At 37.1% G+C, this 22,456-nt stretch overlaps 4 protein-coding genes across 7 annotated transcripts in view; 2 read left to right on the top strand and 2 right to left on the bottom strand.

Annotated features, from left to right (window-relative positions):
- Positions 1–6,901, top strand: part of Hil (Hillarin) — a 68,726-nt gene extending 61,825 nt beyond the window's left edge. For all 3 annotated transcript variants that reach the window (XM_065225876.1, XM_065225878.1, XM_065225877.1), the window contains exon 12: positions 6,468–6,901. In XM_065225876.1, the coding sequence (XP_065081948.1) occupies positions 6,468–6,609 (142 nt within the window). In that variant the 3' untranslated portion in view covers positions 6,610–6,901. The remainder of the gene's footprint in view (positions 1–6,467) is intronic.
- On the bottom strand, positions 6,889–10,100 carry LOC135704431 (uncharacterized). The gene is made up of 4 exons (XM_065225887.1): positions 9,932–10,100; positions 9,687–9,875; positions 7,108–7,222; positions 6,889–7,053 (listed from the first exon to the last, which is right to left on the bottom strand). The coding sequence occupies exons 1-4, from the start codon at positions 10,012–10,014 to the stop codon at positions 6,889–6,891; spliced, it is 552 nt and encodes a 183-aa protein (XP_065081959.1). The 5' UTR covers positions 10,015–10,100.
- A 3,163-nt stretch (positions 10,101–13,263) lies between these two features.
- Positions 13,264–18,677, top strand: LOC135704430 (lysM and putative peptidoglycan-binding domain-containing protein 3). Of its 2 annotated transcripts, none has more exons than XM_065225886.1 (4): positions 13,264–13,393; positions 13,458–13,623; positions 13,693–14,316; positions 18,311–18,677. In XM_065225886.1, exons 1-4 carry the CDS (start codon positions 13,380–13,382, stop codon positions 18,326–18,328), a joined length of 822 nt encoding a protein of 273 aa, XP_065081958.1. In that variant the 5' UTR covers positions 13,264–13,379; the 3' UTR covers positions 18,329–18,677. The 2 variants fall into 2 exon arrangements, with proteins under 2 accessions (XP_065081958.1, XP_065081957.1); XM_065225885.1 differs by lacking the exon at positions 18,311–18,677 and adding an exon at positions 14,372–14,889.
- A 704-nt stretch (positions 18,678–19,381) lies between these two features.
- On the bottom strand, positions 19,382–22,054 carry in (protein inturned). Its single transcript, XM_065225875.1, has 2 exons — positions 21,863–22,054; positions 19,382–21,807 (listed from the first exon to the last, which is right to left on the bottom strand). The coding sequence occupies exons 1-2, from the start codon at positions 21,950–21,952 to the stop codon at positions 19,450–19,452; spliced, it is 2,448 nt and encodes an 815-aa protein (XP_065081947.1). The 5' UTR covers positions 21,953–22,054; the 3' UTR covers positions 19,382–19,449.
- Between the last annotated feature and the right edge of the window lie 402 nt (positions 22,055–22,456).

Genomic DNA, 22,456 nt, shown 5'->3' with positions numbered 1-22,456 from the left:
ATCGTGTCATATTAGAAACTAATGACAATTTATGTAGCTGCTGAAGGAAGATTACCGAACAGTTATAAGAAACTACTCTTAAAAATCACTTAGTGTTATTTTAAATAATTTCTGAGCAAACTGGAATCTTTAAGAATATCTTGTAGATGTGATTGTTAATTGTTGGACAGTTGAAGATCTTCAGAATGATATCTGATGAAGCTGAAGTCGCTAATCTAATATCTTGACGATATTTTGGAGATCTATATTATATTTTGGAGGTCTTATAAATATATTTTTAGCAACCTGGTATCTTGAAAATACATTGGAGATATGCTTTGAATTGTTGGGCAGTGAAATTTTGAAGGTCTTTGCAATAATTTCTGAGCAACCTGGAATGATGAGGGAATATCTGGATGTGATTTGAATTGATGGATAGTTGAATAACTAGCTTAGAATAAATGAAGATATTTAAAATGATTGTAGCACACATTGACTTCCAAAACATAAAAAAAAACGATCCTTCCCGCTGTAAAATAATTGCTCCTCCTAATTTTGCTTTTTTTTTAGCAATGTGTCACTTTATTTAGTGATCATTTTAGTGGTCATCCAGCAAAATGAACTTCCAGCTCTTCAAAATCCTGCAAAATTTTGCTGGTTTCCGGCAACAAAAATTGGGTGTGTATGTTCACCTGGAGATATTTTGTTTAATTGCTGAGCAATTTAGTGTTTGAGAGAATAACTGGGAGATGAAATTTGAATTGACGGGCAGTTTGAGATCTTCAGAATGTTACCTGATCAAGCTGAAGTCTAAACCAAATATCTTGAGGATTTTGGAATAATTTCTGAGCAACCTGGTGTATGAGAGAATAACTGGAAAATGTGATATGAATTGTTGAGTAGCTGAAGATCTTCAAGCTGATCAAGCTGAAATTTTGAACAAAACCTGATGACTTTTTTCTGAAGATTTTTTAATGTCCATCAATTCAAATCACTTCTCTCAGATTTTCTCTCATACCATGGTGTAAGATCAAAGTTCTTCATAAAATCCTCTTTATATTGCTGTTTTGAATGCACCAGGTTTCTGAAGATCTCCAACTATACAACAATTGAAATCTTGATGCTCACATATTCTAAAAATTTACCAGATCTCTCATAAACTTTTCCGGGTAATGAATGATCTTCATAATGACCTCTGGATATTTTTATATTTAAGGTTTCTGGTCCAACAAGTCAAAATAAGTAATCAAACATCTCTATAAAAAATCTCTGGATTTACAGTGTACTCTCCTTTACTTTATTTCTCCCTAACTGCTGAGATTTGTCATTGTTATTGTTTTTTTTTCAAATAGTCACTGACAGACTTGATCCTCAACAAAACCTTCGTCAAAATATCAATCATTTTTTCGTCAATGACAAAGATTCACTAAAAGTATAATTTCGTGCATTCTGTGTTAAATGAGGTCGTAGATGCTTGTTCATTTTAACGGCTCCATGTAATTGTTTTACTCAAAGTTCGTTGCAAATTTAGTTAATAAAAAAATCTACACACGTTCGTCACTGACAGCATTGTCACTAACAATTGACATGGTTTGCCTTGACGATGACTGTTAGCTCAAATGAGAGACCAACGTAGAATTGAGAATATCACCGTGTATTGTCGAGATTTTGCAGCACTGGTCCAGACTATAGTCGCTATATCTATAGTTTTTTTTCCTTGATTCGTGCTGGGCACCATTGCTACCGACGCCAGGAAGGCAGCTCCCACACCTGGACCCTACATATCGACCCATCAACTCATGAACCGGGGACCAACGGCTTTACTTCCCTTCCGAAGGAAGGCGTGATCAGAGATGTTATGCCTCAGAATATTCCGGTGGCGCCGACTGGGATTGAGCCCAGGCCTGCTGGGGTGAGAGGTAATCACTCTTACCACTACACCACCGGCGCCGCAACTTCGTTCGGTAGCTTTTGAACTAAAGTATCGTACCAAACGCATAATTGACTTGTTAATTTTGAAATCATGGGTTTATTTGATGTCGAAGTAGTTCTCTATCTTATATGAAATTTCGTCTATTCTTGAAAAACTCAAAATAAAAAATCACAGTCTCTCTCAAAAACATTTCCAATTCCGAATCTTTAAAACATAACTAGGTATGTATGGAAGCACATCAACATTTATTTGATTCTTGGTAAGCTGGAAACAAATCGGCCTGATGGGCATTCGGCCTAATAGCCGGACACCCATAAAAATAATCACGACGATTTGGCAAACTGAATTATGTAAAACAGTTTCCTGGATTGTTGCTATGAGAATGGGACAGGCATGAGTGAACCTGAAATCAATAAAAAAAGAAAAAAAAACAGTACTCAAAAGAACATTCACTCAGTGTAAACGTATCACTCCTAGTCTATCTGCATTGTTTAAAAGGTAAATGTGAAATTTACTTTGATGTATATTCGAAAAATTCAAACCCACTTTTTTTCAACGCATCGTTTTAGATTGCAAAAAGCTCACGTCAATTTCTGTAAAATAGCAAAAAGAATGTTATGACGAGAGCTTTTTGTCATTTGAATTGATGCGGGTTTGCGAAAAAATGGGTTTGTATTTTTGGATATCACATCCAGCGCTGCAAAATCTTTCTTTGGAAATTTACAAGGATGTAGCACAGACAATCAGACACAACACTCGCAAGTTGTTAACCTAACACACATTTAACGGTCAATTTAAATGTTTTTAGTTGGTAGTACCACCACCTGTTGCGCGCATAGACAATTCCCTTGCGTTTGACGTTTACACAATACCTCCATCTGTACAGCGTACTGCCCATCACAGTATACTCAACAGATGGCGGTAGTGTTTTAGCGATAATATACAGCTATCCCTCGAAGAACACGTTACCCACTGAGTTGCACCCACCGCTTTTTCTCGGCGGAGTTTCAACCAGTCGGTCTGATTTGTTGCATGTGAGTAATGCCAATGGAGAACTAGTCACTCGCAGAAAATCAGAGGGCTTGGTTGAAAACCCACCGAGACAAAGTGGTGTGTAGAACTCAGTGGGTAACGCTTTCTTCGGGGGAAAGATGTATTGAAAAATATTCAATGTGTCTGTTTGTCTGTGGATATAGTGAGTTTAACTAATCAAGAATACCCGAAAATGTTACACTCTCAGAAACTGTTTGAGCCTCTAGTTACTGGGGGTCTATGAATTTGACTTCTGAAGACCGTTTTTGTACACTGAGGAATAATTCGTTCGAATTTAATATGAAATGCTTATCCATTTTAACAAAAATATATAGGTATATATTTTGAATTCCATAACATTATGAACGCACCCAAACTTTTGATCGATGACCCGAATAAACATTTGATTTAAATCATCTCCTTAAATTTTCAACCAAACTTTCACAAACGTATCTCTATGACCCCAAACTTATCATCGGGAATGTATATCGCGATGGAGAACAGATTCTGGACTAAAGTTAATAAGCTTGAAAAAGGAATAAGAAATGTATTTCTAAAGAAAAAAAAATAAAAAATAAAAATTTCACCTACCGTTCCATCTTAGCATTTTTCTTTGTTGACCCGGTCTCGGCTTGCTCAAAGAAAAATTTCATAAAATTATTACTGATTGCATCTGAAACTGGACTGTCCCAAAAATGCAAAAAGTGTGATAAAAGTGCACGTTTCCGTCAAATCGTTTTGATGTCTTCGGAGCACTTATTGCTTGCATCATAAGGAATAAGTGCACCGAAGACATAAAGACGATTAGACGTAAGCTTGCAATTTTATCACACTTTTTAATAAGTGAAAACGCGCTTATTAGTCCAATTTGGTGTGAAATGCGCAATATCAAATATTGATGATTTTTATTTATTCGCCCTTCTGCGAGACTTCACCTACTGTACAATGTTACGTCAACTTACTCGGTTCGTGGCTGCTTGTCTCCAGTTTCATGAGCGTTCCACACTTCCTAGATCTTGCTCCACTTGGTCTAACCAACTAGCTGGCTTAATAAAGCTAACCTAAACGGCCGGATTTAAGGCAAACACCATTTTTATGAGATTGTTATCCGGCATTCTTACAACACCTTACAACGTGTCCCACCCAAGCGGCGCCGGTGGTGTAGTGATAAACGTGACTGCCTCTCACTCCAAATGGGCCTGGGTTCAATCCCAGTCGGCGCCGTCGAGAATTTCTGAGGTATACAATCTATGATTACGCCTTCCTTAGGGAAATAACGCTGTTGGTCCCCGGTTCACGACATGGGTCGAGAGGTAAGGTCCAGGTGTGCGAGCTGCCTCCCTGGCGTCGGTAGCATTGGTACTCAGTACGGAAAACAAGATCGACGAAAAACAAATGAAGGAAAAGAAAATAAAAAACGTGCCCACCCATTGTACTCTTTCAGCTTTAACAACTTTCTAGATACTGGGCTGGAGCTCGTAGTAGGCATGACTAAATAAGCCGACAATAATGCGTCTCCGAATTTTTGAGATTTAACAGTAATAGTAAATCGCAGAAATCAAAGCATTTTTATCAGCGAAATGACCGGCGGTTAAATAAATTTCGTCGGTGGTTGAAATTCATTTAATGTCCTTTGGCGAAATTACCAATGCGACGGTTTTTTTTTTCGGCTAAATGTAATTCGGTGACATGACCGTCGGCGAATTTACCAGATCATCATACCCATCCAAAATAAGTGTAAACAAAGGCGATATTTAACAACCCATTTGCCTTTAGTAATATGACATTTAACCTTTTTTAATAGACGCCTGATTAAATATCGGTCTTAGAAGAAAAAATTCAATTATGATCCAGTAAGTTGGTGTATGCGTTCGCGGCGAATTAACTTAGCGTTATTCAAACGAATATAAACAAGATTTCTCGGAGTTTTAATTTTATGGGATGATCATGACCTTATTTCAATATATGAAGCGAAACTTTAAAATAATATACACATATACAAAAAAGAATTATGTCGCAAGCTTTATACTGCCCATAAATGAGAAATTGGCTTATGTGCCTAAAACACGAAATCGAGAAAAATGCAACTTTAACATTTATCTTGGTTGAATAAGGTTTACTATTTTTTTTAATTAAGTATTGAAATGTTCATAACTATATTTTCCTATGCCGGAAACATGCCGTTGAATAAAAACGACGAACAATTTAACCAATTTCCCTAAATTATGCTTATTTTTAATCACAGTAGTAGTGGTGTTGCCATGTGGTACACTGAAATATTGCAATAGCAGGTTCGTTACCAAAGTTTTTGAGCCGCTTCGTTTGTGCTTACACGTAAGCAAGGTACAATTTATTTTTTTAGCGTTGTTGCCTCCCGGTAAAAAATGTATTGGTATAACCTTACAACCCACGATGACAAATCTGACGAAGAATCATAATTTTGATATTTACCATTTACATTTCCCTTCCCCTTTCCATTTATTAAGCATGAATAAAGCTGTTATAAATAAATAAAAACATCCATTCTATAATACATTTTATTAAAAACTCTTGTGATTAAGCTCCAAAAACTGAAACATGTCTGAACTTTTAACATTTATTATCTTTTTTTATTATAACAAAAAACAAGTTTTGAAATCCGAATCATCAGATTCACAACCTGGTGCCTGTGGACCACTTGGCTATAAGACCATTTTACTTGATACTCAAAAAATTCCATATTAAAAACACACTGGTTGCTGCGCTCGGTTTCAAACTCATCATGCACATTAGACAATAATTTATCATTTATATTGCACATTAGCTTTCCAGTTTTTCAAGTCGTTATCCTCGCAAATCATTTTCGTTTGACAATCAACCACTTCATTCGAGCAGTTAAAATTACGTTGACTACTACTCGAACTTTGAAATAAAACATTATTTTGAGATTTTTTCTTCTAGAACAACGAGAAAAGTAGCCAACATTTGTGCGTTTCATAAAAAATAGAAATTAGTTGGTCCAGTTTTGTGAAATCGCTGGTAGAAAGTCACGCCAAAACTGCTTGACAAAGTGGTCAATTTAATGCAGTGGGGACAACAATCAATACGAAACTAACGATTTTAAATTGGCTCACCACTTTAGTAGCCTATTGGTCCCAAGCAAACGATTAACGTACCCTATTCTAGTTGAAATTCTATTACTACACTATGTTTGTTTTGATTCGCTATGAAAGTTTGACAGATAACATCAGGGGTGTGTGGATTCATGCAGAACATGCAGGGGTGAGTGAAATAGCTTGGGACTGCTTGGGACCGTTGTTCTGGTACTGAGTGAGCCAAAAATAATAATGATTTTCTTGGGGACCCAGTGGTCTTAGAGTTACCTCTATGGTGGGGATTTGATATGAGTGCCACCTATCAAGTAACACAATTTTCTCGATTTTGACAAAAATGGCATTTTAGCCAATTTCTCATTTATGGGCAGTATATCAAACTGACGTCAAACACTAAAATTTTCCATGTTCTGTTTGCTTGCTATTTTCAGTTTTCCACAAGAGGGTCAGTATGGATTGGATATCTACACGCGAGAGGTTGGATCCATCACAAACAACAACAACTCATCGAACGAAAAACATTTGCTAACACACTGCTGCAAATATTTGATCAATTCGTCCAAGAGAAATTAACAGCTGCTACTGGGAACCATATGCTGTTCATTCCATACTGCTACATCGTAATTTTCGTTGCATCACTTTGTTATTTGTTCTTGTAAATATAGTTGATAGAAATGTTCGCTACAAGATGATTCTGTTTTAATATAATTTTTAATAAACTATAGGTATATTTATTTTCACGAGTAACCTGCATAACACGCCGCATATTAGCGTTCATAAATTGAGCACCGATGTAAATAATTGCCTGATAAATGGATGTTTCTCAATCGAATAAACTGTACATGGATTAACTCATCGTTGCAAATCTTCTGTTACTTTATCTTCGATATCCGTTATTTGTGATTCAATGTTTTTGAGGTCTTGTAACTCACTTGTGATGGCATTTTTCAGGAATTCCCTTCTTTCATTTAAATCAGTCCACTTTTTGCGACTCAACTCAACCTGTGTCACTGCCTGCTGTAGTAAATTAATGTGTTATTGAATGACAAACAAACTTTTAGTATGTGTTACCTCCAACTGTTGTTTTTGGTATTGAATCTGCTTCTCATACATTCTTTTCTGCCATTTAAGCTTGTTAATTATTAGAGGTCGCACTTGTTCTTGAGCGCTCTTTCCAGTTGGACGCCTATAATAAGTTACGGGAAAAGATATGAATACAAATTGCAAGCGGTTTATAACAAAAAAGATTCGTTAAAAGTTCAACTACCCTAATTAGGTTAATATGATGTTACTCTCTTTGGAGTAATGTTGTATGTATTTGTCAAATCCAGATTCTGTTGTTCACAGAATCAGCATACATGAGTAACGGTTACTTTTACATTTTATCAGAATAGTGGAATCAGACATTACTTGCAATATTAAGCACAATGATATGTTTAACGATTACAATTTTTATTACTTTTGGGGTAGTTAAAATATTGCAAATCAAATTTTTATGGTAAAATGTCTACAGTGCACAAGCATATGATAACTTAAAAAACATAAATCACTTCATTTTTTCATAGTTGATTTAAACTTGAAGTGTTCTTAAACCCACGGTAATAGCATAGAGGTATGTAAGTCATGGGTACGGTCAGTACGGAAAACAAGATCGACGGAAAACAAATCAAGGGAAAAAATACGTTCTTTAGGTTCTCCTAGTTTGAAGCAGTCATGACTAGGATTCGGCAGTAGATCTTACATCCTGTAACGTACCACGAAAAGGTGATCTACCCACGTTACGGGGCTACGTTGTCTTACATGGGAGAAAAAAGGAATATCTTACGTACACACTTAGAAAAAAATCACCGACTTCGGTAATTGATTTAGCGAATTCTCAACAGCTGAACGGTCGGTAATGTTTTCGGTAATCGAGAACATTACCGAAAAATCTGTAAACTGAATCAGCAAAACTAGCTGTCAAATTTACCGAGGGATCGGTAACGTTTACCGATGTGCATTGCTTGATTTGTAGTCGACTTTACCGGAGAACTGTAATTTTGAGGACGATATGCAAATCGAAAATTACCGAGATCTGTTTTTTTTTAAAAAGGTAACCGACTCAACTCAACTGCAACTTTTTAATATTGTTTCAAGGTGACGGTCACTGCAACCCATGCAAAAATTTGGCTGCAGTCGTGATCAATGTGTTAGTGTTACAAATTGCTCCACCAATGAACAAAAACAAGTTTTCGTCGGCAGGATTCGGCGCTACACTGATAGCGAATTCGTTTATTATCGGAGTTGGAACTAGTGCGAAACCGAACTTTTTGTCAGTGCGAACCTCAACCTGAGCTGGATTTTAAAAACAAACGAGCAAACTGACGTTTGTCTGAAAACAAACAGACCCAATCTTGATACCCGATTCAGGTTGGAACTGAATAATAAACGAATTCGCCTATAAGCTTGAACAAGTAATATACAAACCATTCAAAGATTCGATTAAAAATCTTACAAAGGGGTTTAAGTCTTATTTAAGAAAATCCAAGCGCACAAACCTTGTGATGATTGTTGGAATATTTGTGTCTGGTACATTTGGGTTAAGGGTACATAAAAGAAATTTAAAATTACGTTTTTGAATCAAATTTTGTACATTTTCGGTGATTTGCAGTAAAAGCTATGAAGCAACTATTTCAAAATGTTTGCTACAGCCCTGATCGATTTTCGGTCGCCTATGGTTTGATACATATATTGTGTCACGCTCTAAGGGATGAGGAGTATACTGCCCATAATCGCATATCAATCCCATGTGGATAGGAAATCAAGCAAAGATGGGACTGATATGCGATTATGGGTAGTATAGTCGCTATATTTATAGTCTGGCGGATAGAATTTCGATCCATCAAAAAGCGGAACCAATTAACCACTTCAGCAGTTAACATAACGTTTACTACCACTCGAACTTTGAAATAAAACATTATTTTGAGATTTTTTCTTCTAGAACCACGAGAAAAGTACCCAACATTTGTGTGTTTCATAAACAAATAGAAATTAGTTGGTCCAGTTTTGTGAAATAGTTGGTAGAAAGTCACGCCAAAACTGCTTGACGGTCAATTCAATATATTGTAGACCAACAATTTAAAGGTACTATCAACTTTTATAAACACAACGTTGATTATTAGTTTCTCGCCAATCGAACGCAAATTACCAGCACCATTGAATAGGGGAAACTTTCCCTAACCCAAAGATGGTGTTAGTTTGCGTAGGCCAGCCTTGAGTAGCGCGAAAAGGGTTTCCGATGTTTTGTTCGCAATAGCTGATGTGCTCTTTTCTGTTGTTTGGTCGTGATTTGCTCGATTGGTACCGCTATTTGACAGCTCAATTGGTTCCCGAGATTCTATCCGCCAGACTAGGAATATAGCGACTATAATGAGGAGAGGTGTGAGATTTTGTGCCAATACATTAGATATGCATTAGATATAGGATAAACGTGACGAAAGGGGAAGGGGTGCTAATTATCCCACAATTTAGCGTGACACAATTAACGTATGACCCCTATAACATGTGCTACATAAACCCGAATGGCACTGAACTATGTAATTTTAATTTAATTCTGAATTATTTAGTCTACGATACCCTTTATGTAAGTTTTTAAACAGTATGTTTCTTACCATTTCTTAACAGAATCGTTTTTCGGATCAGCCTTCAACATATCCAAAACATTCAATTGCTCATCGGTATTCGTGGTATCCCAAACGTTATTGAAATATGACAATAAATTCTCCAGTAAGCCACCTCTGAAAACCTCAATTGATCGATGATTCGGTGCTCGTTCATTATACTCTGCGAAGTGTTCTGGTCTACAAATCAAACAATAAATCAAAGGAATTTTTTAATCAAGCGATCAACAAATTACCTTATCCATTCTAGCATCTCGCCATATGTTTCTAGGAATTTTTGCTTGTACTTGCTCACATCAGGCTGGTTGGACGTAGCCATATCACATTCAATTATAGGAAGAACAATCACGAAATGATTAAAAAAAATTGGATAGAGCGCGGACAACGGTCTAGCTATATATCTCTGAGCCAGGAATCCCTCTTTGCTCCAACGGTATTTTTCTCATTGACGTGTGTGTGAAAAAAAAACAAACAACTTCCTCCTTCACTGTAAAACCGGGTGTACACGCTATTTCAAAACTACCCGGATTTGGGTACAATCCACCAAGATCGGTCAAAACTGAACCTACCCAAAAATGGGTAAACTGTGTTGAAGTGACAAGTTGTCAAATGAAGAACATCGAAATGAATCCGATCGACGTTTTTTCTTTTGTCAACTTGTCACTCCCAACACAGTTTACCCATTTTGGGTAGGTTTAGTTTTGACCGAACTGGGCGGATTCATCCCAAATTTGGGTAGTTTTGAAATAGCGTGTAAAACCGCTAACAGCACCCTTCTCGGTAACCAGCGTAAACACATAAATGAGTAAAAAATTAACATTTTTATATTTATGTGCAGCTATCAAAAAATGTGTAAATTTGGTGATCTTGAAATGTGTAAAAAAAATACACATTTTAAGAATGTAGTACCAGTCAAACAATGTGTATTTTTATACTCATTAATGGGTAAAAAAAACTTCAAACTTTGCAGCATCCTGCTTTGTTGACGCACGCCATTTGTATACACGGATAGAAATCTCCTTATACCTTTTGGCAAATTTCTATTGCTGATTATTCTTAAAATGTATAAGTCAACTAATAAGCAGACGCCTTGCAAAAAGTTAATGAAGCTCATGTGTCAAATGAAATGTATAAGCGGTCACACATACCTTTTATGCATTCTTGTAGGACCTATGTGGTTTGTCTTATGGAATGTATAAGGCTGATGCTTTGGCAAAAATGTATAAGTGAAACAGATGAATAAAATAATTGATTTTCGTTTCGTGTATATAGGTAAGCGTAAAATTTTCAGTGAAGAACAGCAGGAAAATGTAGGAACTACGGTCCAAACTGGACAGTGTAACGATGGACATGCTAGAGGGTAATGACGTTTATATAAGGTCTGGGCCAAAGGGCTTATTGGTGTTAGTGAAATGTGCAAATGTTTAGTGGTATTCGTATTTTATTGCAATGTTTATCCTTTGACGCGAGAAAGGTCCGCAAAACCGTGCTGCTGTTTGGACATAAATTTTCATTGTGCGTCTCTTTTTCTCTCCCTTTTTACTTATGGCACAGACCTGTTAGTCCATATTTCTGCGCATCTCTATCAACGTATACGTATATACGCCCTAATAAACAAATACCATAAACGAACAATTACCTAAATAGTCGAACTTTTCCACAAATGGTTTGTTTATTTGTTTATTTGTTTATTTGTTATGGTTGCATCAACAGACTAGAAATAGTCCCAATGATGTGTTGTAAAAAAAGTACAGATTATACAGACAACATACATATACTACAGTTACTACAGTTACAAACGAAAATAACTTGGAAAGCATTGTCAAGTTACTAAAAATTAAATTTTACACTTAGCTGTTGGGTATCAAGCGCCTTCGGTCAGCAAAAAAGGCAGAGAATCTTCGGCGAAGCATATTCCGTGTCAAGTGGAAATCGAACATCGACGCTACTCAGTTGAACACTAGCTGCAAGCCGTAAATAGCGCTCCCTATGCTATAATTAGTTCGAAGAAGTGGAAGTCTCAGCATAAGACTGTTGCGTAGTGATCGAGGTTGAACATTAATGTTCACTTGTTGCAGAATTGCTTCGCAGTCGATTCTTCCTTGCAGAGTATCGGCGACGGTTAAGGCTCTGAAAACATCTCTTCGGATACGTAAGGGCTCGATATTGATCAATTGGCAGCGATTCTCGTAGCTTGGAAGACGAAGTGGGTATCTCCAAGGCAGCTTACGGAGCGCGAAGCGAAGAAAACGTCGTTGAACAGATTCAATTCGCTCGGCCCCATTATTGTAGTTCGGGCTCCAGACAGCAGAGCAGTATTCCAACGTAGATCGTACGAGAGAGCAATAGAGCGATTTCAAGCAGTAAATGTCCGTGAAGTTCTTAGTGATCTTGAAGACAAAGCCAAGCGTTCTGGACGCTTTGTCGACGACATACGATATATGGTGTGAGTATGTCAGCTTTGAGTCTAGAAAAACGCCTAAGTCTTTCACGCAGTGCACCCGTTTGATAGTCGTGCCTAGTAGTTTGTAGTTGAAAATAATCGGTTGTTTCTTGCGTGAGAAAGTAATAACTGTACACTTAGCTGGGTTGACCACCAGTCGGTTTAGACTACACCAGTCAGCAAAGATGTCAATCTGATTTTGGAGAGAACGGCAGTCGGCGAGTGAGCGGATGCGCAGAAAAACTTTCAGATCGTCTGCAAACGATAATCGTGGTTCTGTGATAACATGGTGAACGTCGTCGAAGTAGAGGAGAAATACCAATGGTCCCAGATGGCTGCCCTGAGGTATACCGGACTAGAAGCTAGCTGAGCGACAAGTACCCAAAGTTACTGTCAATTGGCGCTCCGTGAGGTATGAACGAAACCATCTCAAAAGATTTCCACCGATCCCTAGCCTATCAAGCTTAGCGATCGCAATTTCGTGGTTCAGCTTTGGTTTGGATGCTACCCCAAACGCGTGGTTTGGATGATACCCCAAACACGTCGTTAAGCAAAATAACCATAACAAATTTATTAGGGCGTTCCTTCTTGCCATCCTTTCCTGGAACACTTTGTGCACGGCCACTGCCTTGTGGATCTGAAATTAAGCAAATGAAAATTATTAAATTTCATCTGAATTTCATAATGTTCACCGCCTTGATATATTCCAAATAAATACTTACATTTCAATACTCATTTTATTAGGCACAGATGGCATAAAAAATCCTTTTTGAAGGCCTCGTAAAATGCTTTGTGGTAGACAATATATTGATTAAGATAATTTTCACCCAATAATGGGAAAAATAATACTCATTTTTCTTCCCCGAAGAAGTCAAAAAGATGGGTACAAAAGAACCCATTTTCAAAAATATTCAAATACCCATTATTTGACAGCTTCATATACACTTACTAATAATGGGTACGTTTATACCCATTAATGGCATTTGCAAGTTACAGTGTATCTGATTTGACACTGTTTTTTATCAATTTTAGTACAAATTTGGTTGTCAATGTCATTTATATTTTTACTGAACGCTGACGTGCGAATTAAAATAACAAGTACAAGAAAAAGAATGAAGTCTAAACACTATTCCGTTTTGGCTTTTCAAGTCGGTTTAAAATTTTTAACATTTAGCAATTTTGTACAATAATTCATCGATTATATTACGCATGAAGATAACAAGTCAATTACCTCGGATACTATGAAACGGCAAAGGTTTGTTGACAAAGATGTGATGATATCGATCCCAAGAGAAATTCACTTTCGTAAATAATTTCAGGGTGAAAAATGTATCAAGTCGTGTTTACGTGGATCATCAGTTTGACTCACTGGATCCGGGTATAACGTTGAATGAAGCCAAAACCAATCCAATCGAAAAATGGATGGAAGCGCAGGTGTTGCCAGGTGACACACTGCAAGCTATTGCTCTCAGGTTCAATTGCACGGTAGGATAGTGCCTATGGGCGAATTTTTTTTTCATAATAAAATACCTAACTGGATCTGTATTGTTTTAGATAGCAGAACTGAAAAAAATTAACAAGATAGACAAAGACAATGAAATTTTTGCTCGAAGGATAATCAGAGTGCCAATTACGCCTCATTCAGTTCTATTAGAAACACTGCCAAAAGTGCACAGTAGTGGTAACAGTAGTCCAAAGAGTGTTCCGAGCATAACACACAATGCCATATCCGTGTTGGCAACGCAAGCGAATTTAGATGAAAAATTGATTGTGGCTGCAGTTAGTAGTGCTTCCTACAAAGAGGATAACCTGAACCACATCGTATTAAACGCAAGAAACGAAACTCATGCTAGTTTTGGAGACCCACAGGAGGGATCGAGTAAAAGCTACCGAGACGACAATTTCTCTTCTCGACAGCCATTGCTTAGTGGAGAATATGACGAAAATGTGCCGCAACCACGTCCGGTACGACTACCTGCAAGCGATTTCTCGTGCAATGGATCCGACTGTGATATCTCCTGGATTTGTCTACTAGTGTGTATTTTGGCGCTTTGTTTTGCTATTCCACTAATATACGTTTTTTACGTTGCCGAACATCCTGAGAAATATCATCACAATCACGACACAGAGCCCAGAATAGTGGACCTGAAAAAAGCCAGTATTTTCAATGGGAGTGATGTGAGTTACAACATGTAGTAATTTTTCAACTTCAAATTAACCACTATCAAAACAGGTATCAAACCAATTTCGATTGTAAGTGAAACTTTGTTACGCTACAAGCGAATCTGCTCAAGTACGGACCATCACCTTCGTAGATTCTACTATACACTTATGAAGTCGTCACATTCGTTTTACTTATCGGGTCCAAGCGACTGAAAATATATGTTACTGAGCACCCAGAGTTGGAAGTTCGAGCTGCATACAATTTCTGGGTTAAAACTAGACCCATAATCTTTTTTAGGTGTTTCAAAGGGATTGTTTTACTATTGGAACAAAGTGTGCCTGGTGTGCCTTTTTCAGAATTAATTATACATTTTATTTTGTTGAATGAAATTATTTCAGTGGCTTATCACTGTCTTGGAAAATTGTGTTATCTTTTCTCAATTCATGCAAAACTGGTTTAGTATTTGTTAATTATTTTAATTTGATCTGATTTTCATGCGATGAAGAATCATTGCTAGATTTAACCGCATTATAACATGTATCATAGTTTTGTTTTGTTTTGTTTATTCGGGTTGGGGATGTTCGTTAACTACGTACACGGCTTAGGAGAGGGGAAAGGGGGTGGGGTCTTGTTTGGTGATCCATTAAAATTAAATAAAAATGGAGGAAAAGGACTGGTCTAGAATCCCAAAAAGTGTCTATGTAGTTTACGTAGTTTTTGAACAGTAGGTATTATAGTAAACACAGACTGGTGAATAGAAATTAACAAACTAGCAGCACTGATATTTTACAATTAATACCAGCACGGAGATGGAAAACTATCCAAAATTAAGTTCTTTTTCCTCAATTTCCGGGTTCAGCCCAATAACCCAAATTTGAGTAAATCGCATATAGTAGTTTCCACTCAACGCCAGCAAAAGCAATTACTTACTCTTAAGTATATTCTGCCCAAAATTAAGTTTAATTCCAGTAAATTTGAGAGTATGCAATTTACTCAAATGTAAAGGCTGACGCACAATGTATAAGTTTCCGGGTTTTTTGTTTGACAGACAATGCATGGGCTAACTGTCAAAAAACCTGAAAAATTATACATTGTGCGCCGGCCTTAACTTATTGGCCTTAACTTTCGTTCCTTTTTTGACCACAATAACGAGCGCAAGTGAGAGGTTCAACTCAAAATTAAGTAAAAAGAAGTAGTATTTTTTGCAACTGCCTGGAACACTTGCAAATGTTCACATTTATACTCTTTTATTCCTGTTGAATGATTATGTCTTTTGTACATCAAACAAGCTAAAATCGATTGTCCATTTAGTTTAAAATTACGTGTTTATTCAAAAGATTTCTTTTAAAAGCCCTTCTGAAAACATAAAATTAAACACTCATATTACTAAATGAGCAACCGATTTTATACAAGTATTTCACTAAGACGCCCACATTCATCAGGATTCATGAACCGATATTAGCTTGTTTTATGTATAAAAAGCATAAACATTCAACAGGAATAAAAGACATAAAAAGGAGTCATTTTATGTGTGAACACTTGCAAGTGTTCTAGGCAGTTGCAGCTAATGAATGTAAAATATCAGTGCTGATAGTTTCACGGAGTTTCTATTCTCCAGTCTGTGTTTCCTATACCGTCCGTAATGAACAATCCAGGGAACAGTATGAAATTATTCTATATAGTATGATATAAATCCTGACAGATACCAATCCAGTTACAAAACAAAAAGTTTGGAGAAAATGCTGATGCTCAGTAGTAATTCTGTTTGTGTTTCTCATGGTTTATGCAATTTTGTTTGCTGAATCCCGGCAATTTTTTGTCGAGGTTTGCCCAGCCGAGCTACCGGCAATCATTTTTTGCTGAGATCTCAGCAAAAGTGACGTTTGGATGCTGAGTCTTGGATAATGTTTTGTTTATGGCGGTAAGCTTCAACTCGGAGTAACTTTTAATACCGATCCTGTTTGGATGATCTACCCAATGTCTGCTTAGAGTCGTGTTTATTAACTCTGATGTCGACATTGAACCAGCCGGACATTGTTGATCGGGATTTAATACGAGGAAAATACCGGTTGGAGCTTACCACCATTAATCTTAGCAAACAAACGTAAGACCTTGTACAGACATGCAAAGTACACTGGTACACTGTTGAGAGGTAACTCTAAGACCAGAAGGTCCCAAAGAAACGTGCTCAACTTTTTGGATCAGCTCTGGTACTATCTTTGGTCATAAGCTAATCGATGCACCCCTCGAAACAAAGGAAAATCCACGAACCCCTCATTTTATCTGTCAAACTTCCATACTAGAGGAAGAGGAGACAATAGAGATTGCTAAAGTATGATTGTGTAAGTGATTTGTTTTCATCGGGAAAATTTTCCGCTATGAAGTTTTTTTTCCCGATGAAAACATTTTGCGTATACGCATACGTGACGCACACTACGTACGACAAACGTCAGCAATCTCTATTATTGGCTTCTTCTTCTATTATTTCTATCTCTATCTTTATCTATCTCTATCTCTATCTTACGCACATGAAATTGATGAATCTACGCGAAACTTTACCAGTGCATGCGACACCTAGGTTTGAAATCCAAAACCACACAAGTGATGATGTACTAAAAAATATTCCATACGATTTGAAAGGTAGCAAAACGTCATTATCATTTTAACATCATTTCCATCTACTGTACGACCGTAAAGTAAATTGATCAATCGGCCAATCAGGAGCTGGTTCACGTTTGACAGAAAAGTGGTTCATTTTCGCCCCCGTATTGTCACCTCTTCTCTTAGAATTTGCTTGGGACCAATAGGCTAGTCAAGTAGTGAGCCAATTTAAAATCGTTAGTTTCCACCGGCGTACAACCAACAATCAATACGAAACTAACGATTTTAAATTGGCTCACTACTTGACTAGCCTATTGGTCCCAAGCAAATCGATTACGTACCCCATTCTAGTCAAAATTCTAGTACTACACTATGTTTGTTTTGATTCACTATGAAAGTTTGACAGATAAAATGAGGGGTTAGTGGATTTTCCAATGTTTCGAGGGGTGAATCGATTAGCTTGGGACCGAAGATAGTACCAGAGCTGAGCCAAAAAGTCGGGACCAACTAGTCTTAGAGTTACCTCTATGGTACAACGGTACTGCTTTGTATGTCTATCAATGGTATAATGTTTGCTGAGCTCTCAGAAAAATGTGTTACCGAACACTCGGCTGTACAAATCTCGGCAAAATATTGCCGAGATGGAAAAAATCAAAAATGAGTGTGTGGAAGATATGTCACTACTTATTCTTATTAAACAAATTCCAATTACTTTCGTCGTTGAAGTGAAAATAAATTGATCAACTCGCATTCGTTAAGCATTTGCATGAGTAACAGGAATCGTAATCATTAATTGGCACCGATTGTAGAGGCATTGAGCAAATTTATTACTATTATTAGTGCCTTTTACATTGTTGACAGATAAGAAATAGATATTATTCAATAAAATTAGATTATCGTTATAAACGTTCTTTCGTATACAACAGAAATGTTGTAAACGCTATTTTCAACTATCTAAAGAAATAAATCAATCCGAAATGCCTAAGTTCTGGACAAAATTGGGAGATTGTACGAGTTTTTCCCGAATGGAAAGTTTATATCAACTTTATTGATATTAGAACGAAAAAAAAAACAAGAAAGTTCCTATCACAATAAACTGATGTCAACTTCACATGTAGGTGGCCATCCACCTTGAAATGTATGGGCCTAATTTTACAGTTCATCCTTCTGCCTTGCAAAATAAAAAAAAAACTAAATCAAACCGTCCGTTCCGTTTTGTTTTCGAGTGACAGGAGTTTTTCGGCTGTGTTATTGTTGACTGGTGGTCGAGCTGGTGGTCACATTTTATAAGTTTTAAATCCCTTGCGCGATAAGCAAAAAGTCAAAACTGGTCATGCGACACCTAGTTTTAATATCCGCAAAAGCAAATATGATGATGTACTAAACAAATGTCATGCAATTTCACAGATATCAAACCGTCATTAGCGTTTTCACGCATTCGCCATCTGTGAGTCAATTGTCATGACCCAACGCTCCAACAACGAAAGAAACTACAGAAGAAATGCGCAAAGCGAGCTGCTAAACGAATGCGCAATAAAAGTATCATTGAAAATACAATGGAGCATCCTGACCAGGACCTTACTGCTGATGACGGTGCTAACGATCAGCCAAAGCAATACGTGGACAGCGAAGTCCAAGTTGATACATCCGATCTGGAGTTCCTTGAAGTGAAGCGAACATCTGCGGCCTCCTTTGAAAACAATAACGATCTATTGACCTGGACAGAACTAAAATCAAGAGCCATGCTTGAAGCCATTCCCTAATAAAAATAACTATAAAAGAGAGCTTAACGACATGTTCGGGGTATCATCCAAACCTTTTGTGGGATAGTTTACCCATCCGGGATACAGTTCGTTTATGTTCGATCACTCTTGCGTGTATCTGTCAGTTTGTTATTTCATGAATGTCGACTTCTAGTGCTGCCAAATGCATTTTGCCGACATCAAACTAATTAGCGGTAAATTTATGTTTAATTCATTACTACTTTATCATATATACTACAGAAACGTGCTCAAATTTTTGGCTCAGCTCTGGTACTCTCTTCGGTCCCAAGCTAATCGATGCACCCCACGAAACATAGGAAAATCCACGAACCCCTCATTTTATCTGTCAAACTTGCATAGCTAATCAAAACGAACATAGTGTAGTACTAGAATTTCGCCTAGAATGGGGTACGTTAATCGATTTGCTTGGGATCAATAGACTAGTCAAGTAGTGAGCCAATTTAAAATCGTTAGTTTCCACCCATTACGACTGCGCCCATTGACCCACACCACACCACAGTATACTCAACAGATGGCGGTAATGTTTTAGCGACGATGTTTTACAGTTATGATCATGCATCATCGACAGCTACAGCAACTGTACAGGTGATTTTCAACTTAAAACAGGATGTGATAATGCAGAATAAAAAACCATAATGCATAGGTATCTGTTAAGAATTAAAATTGCAATTGAAGCAAAAAATATTTATTTTAAAACTTTTGATTGTGTGGTTGACGGTTCAAATAAAGCAGTTAGTATTTAATAGTTTGCTATAATGTATTTTAACCGGCACATGTAAGACAGATACGAAACGCTAGTTCTATCATATTTTGTGGAGCATCTGCCCGATGACATACGTACAATTCTCTGGGAGGGGAGTTGAATAACCGACCAAGTACCCAAAACTCTATCCTCTCGTTTGTGGATCCATCTTTCGGAACGGACATCAACATTCCCTGTTCCTTGATTGCCACTAATGAGCGGTGTGTGTTGGCAATTTTATTGGATTCATTCGCCAGTATGTCCCGGAATTTTTTTGTGTTCTGCAACGTATTGTGAATGATGGTGCATGTTTTGCGAAAAGTGTTCAATATCAAATCATGCTTGGCAGTTGGTAGACTCAAAACGGGAGCCAAAAAAATACCATCACCCATTTCAAGTTGCACGAAATAGTATAACAGATTTTCACTGCCAAACGTCAACGTACTAGGAATAAGTTCGGAGAATTCCTTGCATCGATTTTCAGATAACTCGTTAATATCGAAAGTACTACTTCTCTGGCTGCTATCCAGACTTTGACCCCAATCTGAATCATCATCATCGTCATGCTCGTTTGTACTATCGTCTTTGAGTGCATGATTTTTTATTGAACTGGACGCATTTGATTCCTCATCATGGTTTTTAGTCGTAGGGCGCTGCTCTTCCTGTGTGGAGTCTTGCTTACTTACCAAAGTCGAAATGCACTGAGGTCGTCGGTTTGAATCAATCCATATTCTTACAAGATTTTCGATTCCTGTAGAATGGAAATAATCTAGCATGTCCTGTATTTCTTCAATATAGCGTGAAAGGCTTTTGTTGTGATTTGTATTAATTGGAGCCTCTAAAATTACTACCATCAATAGATGGCCTATTGAGACCAACATCAGATAGGCGTCGTTTTTCTCGTGAAAATTTAGTTCACAATATTCCTCGGGGTAAACTTTCCTCCAAATGGCAAGATTCTTTATATTGGTACTTGAGATCACCTCAAAAATTCCAAGATTTTTCAAAATCGCCTCAACTTCCACCAGAAACGCACCGCTCAAATGGGAACAAACCAAATACTGATTGTAGTACAAACAACAGCCTATTATAGTTAAATCACAAAACAAATCCACCAATTCGTCATTCCAGTTGCGATAGTCCATTGCTTCCAGTTCTCCTAGGGCATCATCTATTCGCAGTTGAATTTCTTTTGGTAAGGGCACAAAATGTGGTTCATGGAAAGTCTTTTCAAATTTATCCATACTTCTGTTAGTCTTGATGGAATGACGAATCAGTTCACACAGCTGCATCAGTTCAGTTTGCTGTTCAATTGGCTTGTTGAAAGCCGAAGAACAATGAAAATAAAGACTCCTAAGAAGTCGACATATTTGTTCGCTTTTCTGCTTCACTGAAAACAGTGAGGAATACTTTGAGTTGAATCCTAACAGTAAAATACCATCCTCGAAAAAATTGTACGTATTGTAATAAAGATTGTTTCTTATTTTTAAATTTGTCAATATAGCCTTAGTTTTGAAGGAAGAGCTAAATATAGATTGCAACGTTACAAAGCTACCTTTTGAATTAAAAAGCAAATTGTTTTCTTTTGTCGGATAGCAAAATTTTATATCCAACTCATCATTTTGTGTATATTCCTTGGATATGTAAATCATACTGAAAACAAGATCATTACTGCTCATCGTTTGAATGTCGTCCTTATTGAACAATGTTTCCTGACTCTGAATAAGATCCATTAAATTGGTTATCTTAATTTCTATAGCATTCGAGATGTCGTGTTCGATCATTTCAAAAAATGTTACCTTTATAATCGTGGGAATTTTTGTACAACCCTCCAGCAGTGACTCGAAGTTATCCACTGTTACCGGTTCTGCGTCTATAGATTTGATCCAATCCTTCGATTTAACTAATTTACCCTTATAAAATACAGAATAGTCTTTAATTTTATCAACCATTAGCTTTCTACCATCAGGAAACAATGTTGTTGTAATTCCCAATATATTTTCAGTCAGTGGAAGTATCTCCTTCAGTGTAACGTTCTTCTTGGGAGCAATGCTTATGACGACTTCCTTATTGATTCCATTGAGATGCTCCTTTTTAGTCGAATCTATTACATTTACCTTGAACAGTTTGTGTTTGTTCTTTTCCCGCTGACCAAATTTCGAAAGGATGTTCTCTTTCTTCCGAATAGAGAGCCGTTTGTACTCATTCCGAAAAAACAAATCATCATCAAACACGATCGGCTTGGCGTGGTAAACCAGGTCAAATTTCATATAAAACAGAAAATTATCCGCAATGAAAGGGCTCCATTCGTACGTCCTCGAGTCACAGCTGCTGTGGCTGCATTCAGAAGACACGTTAGATTGATCATCGGTCCAGACCTTAAATTTCGAAATGTATAGGTAACATGAACATAAAGTGAATAGAAATAATTACTTGTTCGTCTCGTTCTCCTTCTTCAGAAGCTGGAAGTGAAGCGTTCGGTGCTGAATTATTATTGAAGATTCCTCGTTGATTAGCATTCATTTTTCAGATTTTTCATAACGAATGACGCAAAATTATGTAGGTATGCAATTTATGTTTCATATAAACAAAACAAAGCATATTATAAAACATAATTGGCGTTGACGGCGACTCTGCAGCTCTTTACTCCAACGTAAAATACTTAAGCAAACGTCAGACTGTGCGTGAAACATAGTGGCTATCGTACTATTCTTTCACTCCACTAAAATTTCCATAAGAAACTGTCAATATTTGCTAGAAGAGGCGATTTCTAGACGGTGCCGTAAAGGTAAATTTACGTTACGTTATAACGCTAATCCCTGTCGAATGAGGCCAGTGGCATATTTCATTTTTAACAAATTCAGTGCCAACATTTCAAAGGGGCGTAATTGCTTTTGTAAACAATGACTTTAGTCGTCAATTTCTCGCGAATGAAATCTTACCTCTCCAAAATGACAATGCTAACTGGTAGAGGAAACATCTCTCTACCTGCTGGTGTCATTATTTTTCATGAGTGAGCTTTTATTC

This window comes from Ochlerotatus camptorhynchus, unplaced genomic scaffold (assembly GCF_037179485.1).
Source record: "Ochlerotatus camptorhynchus isolate MF236.1 unplaced genomic scaffold, CSIRO-AGI_Acam_v1.1 ptg000240l, whole genome shotgun sequence".
Taxonomy (NCBI): Eukaryota; Metazoa; Arthropoda; class Insecta; order Diptera; family Culicidae; genus Ochlerotatus; species Ochlerotatus camptorhynchus.
Note: the sequence above shows the minus strand (reverse complement) of the source record. Positions and strands in the feature narration are given on the sequence as shown.

Excerpts from the sequence above, each read along its gene's own strand:
- LOC135704431 (XM_065225887.1), bottom strand. The coding sequence starts at position 10,014 with ATGGCTACGTCCAACCAGCCTGATGTGAGCAAGTACAAGCAAAAATTC. Across the intron at positions 9,876-9,931 it reads GAGATGCTAGAATGGATAAG|ACCAGAACACTTCGCAGAGT; the intron begins GTAATTTGTTGA and ends TTTGATTTGTAG. Across the intron at positions 7,223-9,686 it reads AACGATTCTGTTAAGAAATG|GCGTCCAACTGGAAAGAGCG; the intron begins GTAAGAAACATA and ends AACTTATTATAG.
- LOC135704430 (XM_065225885.1), top strand. Across the intron at positions 13,624-13,692 it reads CTCTCAGGTTCAATTGCACG|ATAGCAGAACTGAAAAAAAT; the intron begins GTAGGATAGTGC and ends GTATTGTTTTAG. Across the intron at positions 14,317-14,371 it reads GTATTTTCAATGGGAGTGAT|GTATCAAACCAATTTCGATT; the intron begins GTGAGTTACAAC and ends CTATCAAAACAG.
- in (XM_065225875.1), bottom strand. The coding sequence starts at position 21,952 with ATGAATGCTAATCAACGAGGAATCTTCAATAATAATTCAGCACCGAAC. Across the intron at positions 21,808-21,862 it reads AAGGAGAACGAGACGAACAA|GTCTGGACCGATGATCAATC; the intron begins GTAATTATTTCT and ends TCGAAATTTAAG.